This window comes from Pleurodeles waltl, chromosome 11, assembly GCF_031143425.1.
Source record: "Pleurodeles waltl isolate 20211129_DDA chromosome 11, aPleWal1.hap1.20221129, whole genome shotgun sequence".
NCBI classification, from domain to species: domain Eukaryota; kingdom Metazoa; phylum Chordata; class Amphibia; order Caudata; family Salamandridae; genus Pleurodeles; species Pleurodeles waltl.
This window is the reverse complement of record NC_090450.1, coordinates 542991755-543005980: the sequence shown is the minus strand read 5'-3', so window position 1 is coordinate 543005980 and position 14226 is coordinate 542991755. Positions and strand designations below refer to the sequence as shown.

The 14226-nt window shown below is 44.1% G+C and overlaps 1 protein-coding gene across 3 annotated transcripts in view; it reads left to right on the top strand.

The window, feature by feature from the left end:
* FHIP2B (FHF complex subunit HOOK interacting protein 2B) overlaps positions 1-12734 on the top strand; it is a 124533-nt gene extending 111799 nt beyond the window's left edge. Inside the window, exons 16-17 of one of the 3 annotated variants that reach the window (XM_069213978.1) lie at positions 3774-3874; positions 10009-12734. In XM_069213978.1, the coding sequence (XP_069070079.1) occupies positions 3774-3874; positions 10009-10402 (495 nt within the window). In that variant the 3' untranslated portion in view covers positions 10403-12734. The remainder of the gene's footprint in view (positions 1-3773; positions 3875-10008) is intronic. The other 2 variants (XM_069213979.1, XM_069213980.1) reach the window with 2 other exon arrangements.
* Positions 12735-14226: the final 1492 nt, after the last annotated feature.

Sequence of the window (14226 nt, the reverse complement as noted above, 5' to 3'; positions counted from 1 at the left end):
GCCTACCTGTGCACAAGCATCGTGAGGCCTGAGCTCTGCTGTTGGTTTAGCCCGACAGGCTTCCTAGCTGGACCGATCCCCCTAGGAATGCAATGGGCAACTGACGCTGTTTTGGACTCTTCACTCGGCTGCCCCTGTGCCACTGAGGGTGTACTGTGGGTGCTGCCTTGTACCTTAAGCACTACTCACCTTAACTCCTGGAGATTGGTCTTGTAAGTCGCTGTACTCTACCTGTTTGCAGAACTTGTTTTCCTCCCATAGGATAACATTGCAGTTTAAAGTGAAAATAATTCTAGTTTAAAAACGTATTTACCTGAACGATGTTTCTCTGATGCCTTAATATATAACTCAATACCTGCTAGTTTTATAAATTGATGTGCATTTCCTTCTTGAGTCTTGTGTCTCAATTATTAACTATTGTGTCTATTTGTAGATGTCTTGCACTCCTCTGTCTTAGTTCTAAGGCTGGTGTACCACACTACCCCTAAATAGAGCACTTTAGGATTGCATAGCAAGCCCCGTCCACTCACTGGAGAACCCCTGGAACTCCCATGTGGTATTCACTTACCACATAAAGGGCCATCTTCCTATACAAGTGCAAACAGCAATTGTGAGGCTATGGAGCTGTCCCAAAAAGTCTCCCACTTTCCAAATAAAACAAGCATATTAACAAGTTACTAGAAAGCTGACAGACCCCTTCTGAGGAGAGCTACAGTTTTACTCCACTGAGTGTTACCACACTTGTTGTTACCAACCTTATAACATCTAATGAATGGTGACTTTCATGCCATCCATAAAGATTTACTTGTCCGCCTTATCGAGGTACCAAAGGAGTACTGCAAACCTTTTCTGTTTTCTTCATATTAAATAGACTGTACTGTTGCCATGTTTTTTTTAATGTGTCTAATACCGCTTTACGGATCATTACCATCTTCAGACATAAAAGAACTGCAATGTTGCATCCATGGAGCTAACGAATTCAGGAAATCAAATATGCTCTTGGTAACCATTCAGCAGTGAGCAAATTTGTAGTGTCATGTTTAAAACTGTTAACCAGTGGAAAATGGGGCCACGCTACATGCACAACTCACTCAGCACTAGGTTTAGCAGCAACCCTTCTTGGGGATATATCTGTACAAGAGATCTGCAAATTGAAGACCTGGAGATTGTGAGTTGTAATTCTGAAAAGCACTGTTGCCTTGATTTTGATGTCAGTTTGAAAAATGATTGGGACGTGGATTTGAAAGCTGCATCTTGTGGAAATATCACCAATCCACCTTTGCATGAAGTCACTACTCTTTTTCTTACAACTCATGCGACTCTATGAAAGATTCTGTGATGAAAAAATAATATTTACTTGTCAGTCCTACAACGTTAATATATTTCACAGATTCACATGTGACCAGCCCTTCTCCCCAGAGAGGTGCCACGGTTTCAATAAATTGTAACTGTTTATGCTATGATAGTCTGACATCTGGGGCTAAAGATTGAGATCTACATTGTTGGCTGAAAGGAAGACATTACAAATCAAGTGAGTGGGCTAGGGTTTTATGTGTTTACTGATGATGTTTTAAAGCTGCTTTGTAGTCCCTGTGTCAAGGATTGCCAGCATGTAGATGGAGAACAACTGAATCAAGAAAAGATACCAATTCTGGAGAATTGTGGTGGCAGCAGTCACTGTCAACTCTCCTGAATGCTCAGTTGTCACCCTACCAATCCCCTTCTCCATATAATTATTTACTTTCTGATAGAGACTTCTAACTGCAGAATTCTCACCTTGTGAATTTGTCCAGGCCCCAAATGGATCTGGAAACTTTCGTAGCTTGTGTGTTTACAGGTGGCATTGTTCAGCTGTGCGTCCTCTCAGGGCACTATATATGCGCCACCCATGCGCACCGATGTCAGTTCCTTTCTTTCAACGACTGCCAAAGTGGATCTGGAGCTCTTGGATCATGTCACTCCTAACAAAGATATTTAAGCCTTACATTTCTTAAGTATATAGACAATGCCATCCCCTAAAACAACAGGGTGTAAGCCATGTTGTGGCTGTTACCAGGCCGATGCATGTGACGGACATACACAACTTCTGTCTATCGTGCCTCTACTCTAAACATGACTCAGAGTCATATCCATGCTGTGCAAAAATGAACAAAGAGGCGATCTGTGACCTGTAAGCCAAACTAACAGTTGCAGAACTACGATGTCACAGGCCTCAAGTAAGTCAAGGAAGTCCCACAAGAAGCATACAAAATCAAGGCATAGGTCTCCTTCGTCCCTGCAGTCTCACCACTGAGAGTCTTGTGATGCTGCTATTACCTCAAGGTCGTGGAGACATAACTCTCATGAGGAACCAATCTCGACACTGGTCCTGCTTCAGTCTCACCTCAAACTGACAGTGACTCCACAGCAGCACTAACCAGTTGAAGATGGCCATGGACTACATTTTTGGTGCTACACCGGATCTCTCTGGAGAACCTTCAGGACTCACAGATCCAAGGGTGCCTCCAATCGGTCTGTCACCAGTGGATCTGTCCTCAACATTTACTGCGCCCCCTCTACCTCGCCTTGAGGCCAACTTTGTCCTCTCGTTCCACTGAACTCAGTCCCGGAGCCATCCATGGCTTCACGCTTGATCCCTTGCATTACGCTGCTGTTGGCGCCACGACCAACGCCAAAAGGTACATGAACCAAAGCTAATCTCGACGTCACTGATGCTAGAAGGGGAACCGACTGTACTGTCGGACTCTACGATTCAGATCATATGCCTGTTCTGAGCCGGATTATGCCTCACATTATGAGTTGAGCAGTCCTGATGATGACACTAACAATCACTATGACACAGGGAATATCTCTGATGATCTTAAGGATGCTAGATACCTCCCCAGATACTGGCTTCTCCTCATCTAACCCTGGCACAGCTATTGAAGTCTCTATCCTTTGCGACAGTAATTTGAATGTCGGCTGAGAGGCTGGACCTCATCCTCCCAACCCAGGAGTTTAACACAACCATCCTAAAAGAGGTGCTTAAACCTGCACAGTCTATTCAGGGTCATCTATTCCCTATTAACAAGGCCTTAACAAGCCTCTATTCCCCATTAATGGGGTGCTGGTGGGGACCCGGTCTAAACCAGGATCTTGCCCTCCAGTCAGTAGGCAGGTGGCATAGATCAGTTCCCGGGTATCTAGAGTTTGTCTTGCAGCATCCCACCCTGAAAAGCCTTGTTACACAAGCATCAATGAGCCACTTGAACTCCAGTGTATTCCATACCATCCTGCCAGACAGGGAATTGCTGCAAAAGTTTCCGGACTGAGTCTGGCACCTGAGGGAAATTCACATGGTGAGGAATCTGCGGTTAGATAGAGGCTCTACCAGAAACGGTGACCAAAGGTAAGTAACTTATTTGTTTGTAGTCTCCCCTGATCCTGCTGTCTGCTTTCCCAGCACTTATTGTCACTATCACCTCTCCTTCATACTCTGCCTTCTCCCTGCCCACTCCATAGTTAAAGGTTACATTCACTGTCCTCTTTACTAAATCGCCCATCTCTTACTCTCTGCTCCATGTAGTAAGTCACTACCCCTCCCTTTTGATTCTGCAGCTCTCCACTTCCTGGGCTGCACCAAGGTCACTGATTATTGTCCTCTGTCCAGTGTGCCATGTAGTCACCTGTCTTCTACACAACCTTCCTCATATCCGGCCGCTGCCCTCTTTTCTTTGTTACTCCAGGCTTCGTATTTTTCTGCTGTTCACTCTACACCCTCTCTTCTTCCCTAGGTCATTGCAGATCTGATGCAGAGGATCCAGCGTGTCCCTCAGTTCCCTGCAAAGCTTTTGCTGGTTCGAAGACAACTGATGGGCAGTTTTCCAGAAGAGCAGTAAGTAATAGTTCTAAAGGCTTCTCTGCACCCTACATAGTGCGACTCTTTCATACATACTCTGACTCCTAAATTTGCTGAGCATTATTTACACCATCCACCCACAGAGCAGACACCTAAGTATTATCCCCTGAAATGGGTACTCCAAACATAGCACATGCAGGATGCAATTGAAAAAACTAGCTATATGATTAAATATATAAACAGAATACCACAAGTTTGGGTATTAGTGAAGGAACGGAAAGCTATATTGGAAGAATGCTGTGAATACCCAAGCACTTAGAGTGGATAACAATACAAGGAATTGCTGGTCCATTAAAAACAAGAATACACACCAAACTCCAGTTTGTCCATCACTGGTAGAGAGATTTTGACCCAACCAAAGTGACCTCGAGGTACCCCCAGACATTGACTTGCAAAAAGATTAAAAATAACTTGTTATGATTTTGGGGAGTTAGCATAGAGACCAGAATGTGGACCAGGCTCCTTATTCAGGCCTAGCCACATTGAGTGTCTAATTGTGAACCTATGTGTTTTAAGCAATCTAGGAAGCTTGCATAAAACACATACACTCTGTAGAGTATCCCAATAATGATATACTGTTTATTTGCAGCAAAGTAAATAATGTCTTCTTGGCTCTTGCTCAGTGCTTATGGTTGCACTTAGTAGGTGGAACGTCCTTGACCGAGTAGCATTCGAGGATGCAAGACACTACCCAGTGGATTGTGAATGCTTTGGAAGCTTAGGTTTTGCTGAAATCTGCACCATAATTCACTGTGTCCATCAAATATATTTAGTTTATTTTTTATGCAAAATTCATAGCTATTCCCAAACATTTATGTGGTTGACAACTCATTCCGCAGCGACCAAAGTAAAAGGGAACAGTCTGCATGAAAAATGTCCTGGTTGATATGTAACTCTGGCGAAATGTTAACCAGAAAAGGGTGTCTTCTGAGGATTGCACTATTCTCCTGGAATACAACGCAGGGAAGTTAGACTGTTAGAGCTTGTAGGTCACCATTTATACAGACTGAAGTAACTTCAGCGAAACACAATCAGTCAGCAACAATGTTTGGAAGCCAGTCCCACTTCCCCTTCATGATGTGGGATGGATCATACAGAGTGATTGATAGGCCTCACTCATAAGGGTGACCTTGTCTTATTCAAGTGGCTCTCAAGCTTCCACTGAACCAGATTCAGTGTCTGGATCTGGAGGGTCTGCCCAGTTTGAGAGGACACGTCTATTTCATCAAGGAGCCAGAATTTTGCAGTGTTTACATAAAAATGTTCTAAAGCTCAGTGTCACATCTGCTGTAGGTTGTGCACTCAGTAGTACAGAATAGGTTTCTTTTGTTGATGGAAGTCAGTGGGCTTCTTCAATGAGGGATCCGTTCGCTGTTGGGTGACCAAGAACTCTTTGAAATGGCTATGTAGAACCAGAGATAGGCACCAAAAAAAAACACAAAAAAAACTTACATCCTTTGCTCCCTCTGTGTCTCAGGTTACACTTGAAGATGATGTGCTTGATGGTGGCATAGGCTGAGATATCACTTATGGACTTTGATCACCCATGGTGATAAGTAACAAGCCAGAAGTGACAAAGTGTAATGGCCGTGTGTGATCTAAGACAAGCTCCTATGTAAGACCTTCACAAAACTCCATGGTCATTCCCATTGGGAATGCGGTTGGATCTCTCACTGCCTACTTGAAGACAGCTTCCACTGGAGCAGACTAAAAGAATCCAGTTTCCACGCATGAAGGCATTTTTGTGCAGAAAACCTATCATTCTTTCAAGTAGGCATATAAGAAAATGAAGTGAATGGTTACGTTGGTTGAGATCCACACTGCTACAGCACTTGGTCAAAACTTAACTGAAGTGAGAAAATTTTACACTAAAAAGTCACCCAAGTTTTTAAATGCACATTATGAAAAAAATCATAACTTGAGTCTGTGTGCTAAAATCTGAGCTACCTGTGATGAGAAGGAGGGCAGGTAAATGTGAGACGTGAAACTTTAGTCACCTTCTGAGGTGAGGTATATTGCACTGGAAATATTAAGTTTTAAAATTAAAAGAAGGTTCCTTGCCATGCATTTTCTCATGTGAAAGTCCCATAAGTTAACTCATATACAAGAGAGAAAACCTCTTGTGTATATGATTTTTCTTTGGCTGAACGAGAATTCCATAAAATCCTAAAGGGTATGTTCACGTGCACCTAAATACTGAACTCAGAAAGGTTGGCTTCAGAGCAGTTAGGTTTTAAGGAACCTATACTAACAAGCGTATGCAAATTGAAAGAGGGCGTGTATGGGACAAAGTTTTACCCGTCAGTTTAAAAAAAGTTTTAAAAAAATATAAAATGGAGGCAGCGTCTGTCAAACGTGAGTGTCCTCGTACCTGGACTTGATATGTTCCACTGTTGTTAAACGTGCTAAGTAAGGGACATGGGGCAAGGCAGGGGGCTGAACAAAACTTGTACATCAACAGATGTCACTGGATGACCATATGTTTTCGGGTTAAAGTGCTATGATAGGTATCCATACATCAACCAAGCATCCATCCATTCGTCCTCTTAACTACCCATACTTTATCAGCTGACAACAGCACTCAATTTCTGAAGTAGGTTGTGGGTGGCGATCCCAGTAAGACTTTTGCTACTTTACCCATCCTAACCTCACACACAACAATACCCTTGCACGTTGGTACTCCAACACCTTCTTTATTCATCTGGGTGCATGGTGTGCCAAAGTAGTAAAAAGGAGACGTGTCCATACAATATACAACACTAAAACAAATTAATTATTTTGCTGCTAACAGGTGCCCAAGTGCAAGGCCTGGCTGAGAGGTAGGCAGGGGACAGAACATAATAGTCACTAGTACCCTTCTTCGCCAGATCTCTTATGCCAGTTACGGAACGGCTCGATAAAATGATACAAATGGGCGTTTTTTGTGGGTGGCGTTAGCCAAGATCTTTTGAGTTTAATAAAACTATATGTATAGTATAATTAAATGGGCTTTCATCCAGCCTTCTTCACCCATTGACCTGTTATTGCATCATTCACATCTTTCGCCTGCCCAATACAGCATGCCCAATAGGGCAGTGGTTCAGCCCACTTAAGCCACTGGCTGACTTCATTGTGAGTTATTCTGCCCTTTCACAAACAGCACATCTGTACACAAAGTAATTCCCTTCAGTTCCCTTCAATTAGTTTAGCTTTTCCTCTGTATTTTTTAGACTTGCAAGGACACTGCAGCTTCCGTAGCTTCCCCAACGTTAAAGATTTACAAAACCCATGACAAAACAAAACAGGCTTTGACAAAAACAAAAAGGCTGACAGCCAATGCCAGACCTATTGGCTTTGTGAGTGCCTGCTAACACCAATGAAAGGTACATGTCTTGGCTATCTGAGGTTGAAAACTTTTGGCGCGGGTGTTGTAGGAAACCAGGCTTTTTTTATTTCCGGTTGTCCCCCCCACCTTTTGTCCCCATTTGAATTACTAGGTGCTGATTTTCGAGTCTGGCAGTGCACTAGGTTCTTGCTAACCAGGCCCCAGAGTCAGTGCTCTCTCCCGAAAAACAAGGTAAAATGGTCTAATTGTGTTACAAGTGACACACACTTTAGCACCCCAGTAAGTCCCTGGTACCTAGGGCATGGGTACTAAAGAGGGTCCGGGTGGGCTGCGGCAAGTATTCTGCCACCCTAAGGGACTCCCATACAAATTGTATGCAGACTGCCATTGCAGGTAGCGTGACATGGTGCAAACCATGTGTGAAATCACAACATGGCACACTCACTTTGTGCCATGACCAAGTCACTACAACTAATATATGTAAGTCACCCCTAGTGCAGTGCAGGCCTTATAGCCCTAAGGCAGGGTGCATTATATTACATGTGAAGGCATATCTGCACAAGCAGATATGCCCCTGCACTGTCCTGGTCAGTTACTAGATGGTACAAGTGAACAGGGAAGCCATATTAAGTATATGTACTGGGCACTGATCATTACGAGTCTCCCAGTTACATGATGGCTTTACTGAAGCAAATGGTGTTTGATATCAAACACCTCGCCTTAATAAATCCCTACTAATGTCAGTATTTGATTTATTATGACATTCACCTAGAGGGAAGCTTAGAGGAGCCCTCTGAAACCTACTAGTCTTCTAGTGTGGTGGCTGACCGGTATCGACCAGACTACAAACACAGCTGAGTTTCTAACCCCCTATAGGTGAGAGTTAGCACTCTCTGAGGTCAGGAAACAATGCCTTCTCTGAAGAAGGTTATCACCCCCTCCAGCAAGATGGCTAGTGAATCTGCATACCAAAGCCAGGGGCTTCAAAGCCCCTACGGCCTTTGATATATTACCGCAACTTCCTCCGGACCTGAAGAATGCCATCCCTTCCTGTGGCCTGTTTGGCACCAGGACAAGCAGATAATAAGCTATGCAAGTAGGCGTGCTGCACCTGCAGGTTAGTCACACCCCTAAAGTGTGCTCCACAAAGGGAGGGTTCCACTATACCTGATGTGCTCCACAAAAAAAGCGTTCCATCAGCTTGGTTTTGGTGGAACTGAGAACTGCGGGACAGGAAAAGCCCACCCCCTACAGAAGTGGTTATATAGGGGTCGTCTTACCTTGAGGTAAGTAGCCCATTGGCTACTACCCTACACTACCCTTAATGCCCCTAAATTCAGTATTTAGGTACTCCCCAGACAACCATGAGATTAGATTTGTCTGCCAGAAAGAAGAAGGACAAAGAAGAGCTGAAGACGTGGGAAATGTGGCCCAGCACCAAACTTGGTGCAAAACGCTGGCTGACTGCTGCTGTTCTGACTGTCACGAAGTCCAGCTTGTCCAGAAGCGGAGCAATACCCCAAGCCCCCTGGATGTCTGCCCAGTCCTTCATTGATCCAGCAGCATCTCCCTTGGAGTGGAGAAGCCACTTCTCTGCACCAACAGGCACCCACTGGGACTGCCCAGTCCCCCGTTTTGCTGTTGAGGGACTTCAAGAGAGGCAGCTCCATGCCAGAAGTTGTCTTGCTGTGTGTTTTCCCCTTTTCTGCAGGTGCACAGAGAACTGTTAGAGCTTCAAACTCGCAAACCCCCCAGATAAACATCTATGCACCTGAGCCCCCAGCCCGAGCCCATTGAATCCAGCGGTGTCTCTGTGGTCCTGAGACCTTCAAGAGCTGAGCCCTCCTTTGGGTTTCGCCGGACCCGTCCCCAGTCCCTATTTGCAACCTTTTCTTACAGGTACTTTTCCCCATACAGTTTAGCGTGTAACACTCAAGGCTACCACCAGTGAAAGCACCACTGCAGCTGGACACACCATGGCTGGTAAGCTTGAACTGTTGGTGTTTTCATGTACCTTGGTCCCTACTTGACTTAAGCCCATAATTACAGTCTTGTAAGTTGTTTGCAGGTGACCCTATGTAGTGTATGTTTCTCCCATATGAAAACATTACCAAGTTCAAGGCTCATGCCTCAAATCTAACACCTGTATATTTAAATATCGCTAACGCAAAAAGTACTTAACTGATCCGGGAATCTTGGTGTCTCAATTAATATAAAAATCAATGTTATTTTACTAAATTGGTCTCGACTTTCTTCTTGTGTGTGTCTCATTTATAGACTGTGTGAACAACAAATACTTAACACTACCCTCTGATAAGCCCTCTGATAAGCCCAAACTGCTTTCCCACACTACCACAATGAGAGCATTTGTGATTATTAATTTGTAAGCCAATAAGGGTTGTCTGGACTTTCCACATAATGTGCCTCATTTTGGTGCAGTACATAAAAAGACAGTTTCCTACAGGTGTTAACACCCAGTGTTCAAGGAATTTGGGGAACGTTTATACCAGGCATAATAAGTGTTGGTGCCCCAACTGTAGCCCATGTTAAGTAACAGAATTACCATTGGTCTATCACCGCACTGGAATCTTTTGGGCAATCCTTTGACTGTAGCCGGCAGCAGTTAAATCTGGGGACATGTTACTTGCTGTTATTGAAGCCACCCTCGTTTTTGGGGATGCCTACACTCATGCTGGTGCAAGCCTTTACATACTTGTAGAAAATCTTAATCTGTTCCTTGTTTAAAATGCTTTTGTGATTTATTATTCCTACTATTCTTTTTTAGGACAGACCACATGATCCTACTAAAGGGGGTGGTGGTGCTCGAGGAATTCTGCAAGGAGCTGGCAGCAGTGGCCTTTGTGAAATTTCCACCTGAGGAAATGGGCTACCCGGAAGGGTGCAGTGCTGACATCAGAGTTGACAAGTTTAGTGTCACAGATGGGGACACATCGCATGTGGGAGTCCGAAAGGAGATGCCCCTTGCAAGAGAAGACTTACACTGTGAAACTGAGAGAGATGACAAGCCCCTTACAGGACCCAAGAAGGGAACTCCTAGCACACAGTCTAAGGAGTATAAAAGCGCTCGTGCAAGGATGGACACAAAGAAGACAACAGATAATCCCAAAGCACAGGCTCGGACGGACACCCCAGACACAGAGCACAGGGAGAACACTTGAAGTGACTGCATGCACCATTGCCCAGATGATTGCACTTCCCCTGGAAAGGAGAGATAGGTGCTGCTTTCACAACTTGTGACAAAGTGATACCCTAGAACCCCCCTAAGATGGGTTCAGCTGCTACAGGTTCTCAACATTATTCATGTGATTTCTCGACAATAATAAACAAAGCCCCCTCATACTTCAGCACCTGAACACTTGTAAGGCCACAGACAAATGGCATTGGTTCCCCGGGTACCCCAAAAGCCTGAGAGTCAGTGGCAACAGAAGACAGATTTCACAATCTTCCAACATCTTTGTCTGTTATCAAGGGTGTTTCTGCTCAAGCCTTTCCCTGTCTAGATGATGCTGGCAATGGCTTTTGGACTGGCCTTTCACCATCAGAGGGCCTCTGACATAAGGTTCTGCTTACTGTTTGCAGTCGAAGGTTCGGACAATAAGTGTCAATCCCAAGACCGTGGCTTTTGATTCCCCTCCAGAGTGAACTGTCCACTCTTGAACTTTGCTGACGTTTTGAGGATCATTGCTCGACTTTGAAATTTTGGTGTGTTTTAATTTATGTTTTGATTTTTAATGGGAGTGGGAAGTGTACTGTAGAGGTGATGGTGGGGTTATTTGTCCCAAAGACTGGCAGTGTTAAAAGGGAGAGAAGGGGAGAGCTAATCCGAGTAGGAGCACACAGCTCTCAAGTGACTCCCTCAGCATTCACCATTGATGTAAATGAGAGACTTGGGAGAAAGAGATTTGGTAAAGATTATACAGCGGATTCTTCATAAAATTAGACATGAACATGGTACCCCAGACTCGGGGACTAAAATATCTGTCTTTGTTTAAACATTGTGTATTAGCTATCCAGCTGTGGGCAGAGGGATGGGCTGAGTTGTGCCCTGGATAGGTGTTGGCCTTCCTTCCAAACTGGGCAATTGGGATCTTTGTAATGGAGAGTGGGGGGTGGAGGGTGCAAGGCAGGTTCTCAAGCAGTGACTGCTTTGATAGACCTGGGTGAAGGTTTTAAGTGTAAAGCTTCTTCCACCCCCCTCTAGAATCATTCTCTGCTGTCTCTGACAAGTCATAGTCATGTTCTCTTTGTGGAACCCAAAGGACGTCCTAGCCTCCCATTCAGTTTGTTATGGCCAACACTGCTACAGGCTCTGTGATCTTAGGCTGATCACTGGCCTTCCTTTTGTCTCAGTTTTGGTTCATCTCTGCTGTGACCTTATGTGAGTCACGGCTCCCCTACCTGTATTAATCTGCTATGGATTCACTTGGCAACCACAGGTCTGTTGGGGGTTCTCCTTGCTCTTAAATCTGTATGTGACTCTTTTGCAGCCCCCTTGAGTGACCCTGGATGATCCTTTGTCCTGGCTGTACCTCGGTGCATGCCTGACACTGACATGGACTCTCTGTATGACATTAGGCATCAAATGTTTCCTTGAAACTCAGCCTTACTCTGCTGTGGACCCTGCATGTCAATTGGCTTGCCAGTGATTCCCCCTTGAACCTCAGGTTGACCCTACTCTCTTTCTCACTGTGTGACCCCGGGCTAAAACAGACTGGCTGCTGCCCATAAATGGTAGTTTTACACATGACTGTGGGATCTGCCAGTAATTTCCATAAACGGTTAATGTCCTATTCGGTCATGTAAAATATACAACTGGAACACGGGAAATTATTCCTGCATTGAAACTCTCAAAGAAAACAGAGTTTTTCGTATGGGAACACTCCAGTAGCACAAGGAGGACAGCTCCACAGTGCACTCAAGTCCCCAGAAAGACCGACTTTATCTAGCCGGATTCCAGAGTGGTGCTGCCAAAGGTCAAGACAGCTATTTACTTGAAAAACATCTAGATGCCCATCAGGCTGGTAAGAGAAAGGTCTTCACAGTCACCGATCCAATGGCAGTACGGTTTTCGGGTGAGTTGTGGGCAGATAGAGCACGGAAGGTGCAAACCTCTGCCTGTTTCATCCCCACATTTCTCCGGCCAGTCTGACAAGCACATCTTGAGCGATGTTATTTGTATCTCCACATAGAGCATACCAGACGCTTCTGACAGCGCTCTTCTATGACATAGAAATTTAAGAAACACAATATTTACATTGACATTTAAAAAAGTAGGAATAATTAAAAAGTATATTTTTGTTTTACGTAGAAATTAGAAAGGACCGTAAATCTGATATTTGTTAACGATGGAAAGCAGAAGTGTAGCCCATATCAAATCTCAGTTAGGAACGGAAGTTTAAAAAAATGCAAATTACGTGATTTTACTACAATTACTAAAAATGCATTGGTTTTCTAATTAAACCATTTTTATGAAATCCCGAAAACGTACAACTGTCTCTCTCACGCTCTATCATTATATACATATTCCATAAAAAAGGGGAGTCTCCACAATCATATTTGAAATTCATTTCTACAGTGCAAACGTCAAATTCGAGGTTAATACCACACTACAGAAAAATAGACATTAGAAAAACAGAGTTTACTACCACACACATTGCATGTAACACCTGAAAACAAGCGTCATGGCGTAAACCCTATATGGAGATGCGCAAAGTATAATATGCTGTTCATTAGCTTTGTTGAGGGAGGGGAGGGGCGTCATGACCCATTTGAGGCTTCCCCTCTGGTAATTGGTTGCCTCTTCCCACACTTAACAGTAATAATAAATTGCACATTGCACTCTCTATATGTGCATATATAATATATATTCAGGTATACAAGGGGAAAGGTATGAAGGATCTGTGTAAACCGCACAGAAGAATCAACAGATAGAACTATTTTTCAACATTAATGACATTCACATCTTAAGCTTGCATAAAGCAATTTCGAAAAAGGCATTCTGTTTGGTTTCTCTGAAATGGTAACTGCCTTTCATCATTCAAATTTCCATAAATCAGTTTAGATGTAATGTTTCTCAATAATGATATTCTGTGAAATAGTTTTTTCATGAAATCGCGTACAGTCTATTCAAACACAACACATCCTCTGTCAGGCAAGAGGATAGCTCTTCTTTCAGATAGATAATTCTGACTGCCTATTTCTCACCTTTTGAATATTTCCCAATCATCAGACTAGATCTGGGAACTCTTCGGAAATCCCCATGTGCGCATGGAACTGGCGTTGTGCGGCTCTGCCCCAAAGTTGTTCCTCCCCCGAAGTGATGTGTGGAGGCGCATATAAGCAATATCCATGCATGCACCTCCTTGCTTTCCACGCCACCATACGCAGATCTACAGCTACCCCTTTTCTCATCAAGATGTTTTTTTGCCTTACACTTTTTTTCAAAAAACCAAGAGCAAGAGGAAAAATGTCACTCTAAAACTAAGGGTTAAAACTTTGTAGGGGCTGTCGCAAGCAAATATCTGTGAGAGATCCCCATCAGGTTTGCCTGTGGTGCCAGGAGTAGGAATACAACTACAAGACATGCAGCGACTGCGCCTTGATTCCAAAACTCCACACAGTGACTGGCTGATGTTGAAGGGAGGGTCACAGACCTGCTCCTGTTCCAAAGTCATTTCTGCGGCCGATCTTTGTCACCCTTGACATCTTCGGGTAAGTCAAAGAAGAAATATAAGAAGTCCAAGCAGGCCTCAGTCCCTTCCCACCACTCTTGAACTCAAGAGAAGGTGCGAGGGCCTCAAGGTTCTTGGTCTTGCTCCTGAAACCAATCCACTTCAGAGCTGTTTCTGATTCCTGTTCCACACCAGCCCACATTCTCAGGTCTATCTATGATGTTGCACCAAATCCAGGACTTTCATGAAGCCATTCTGGGCCTATTTGGCTAGTTACAGATTTCTGCCCACCTCCGGGCCCAAGGAATCAC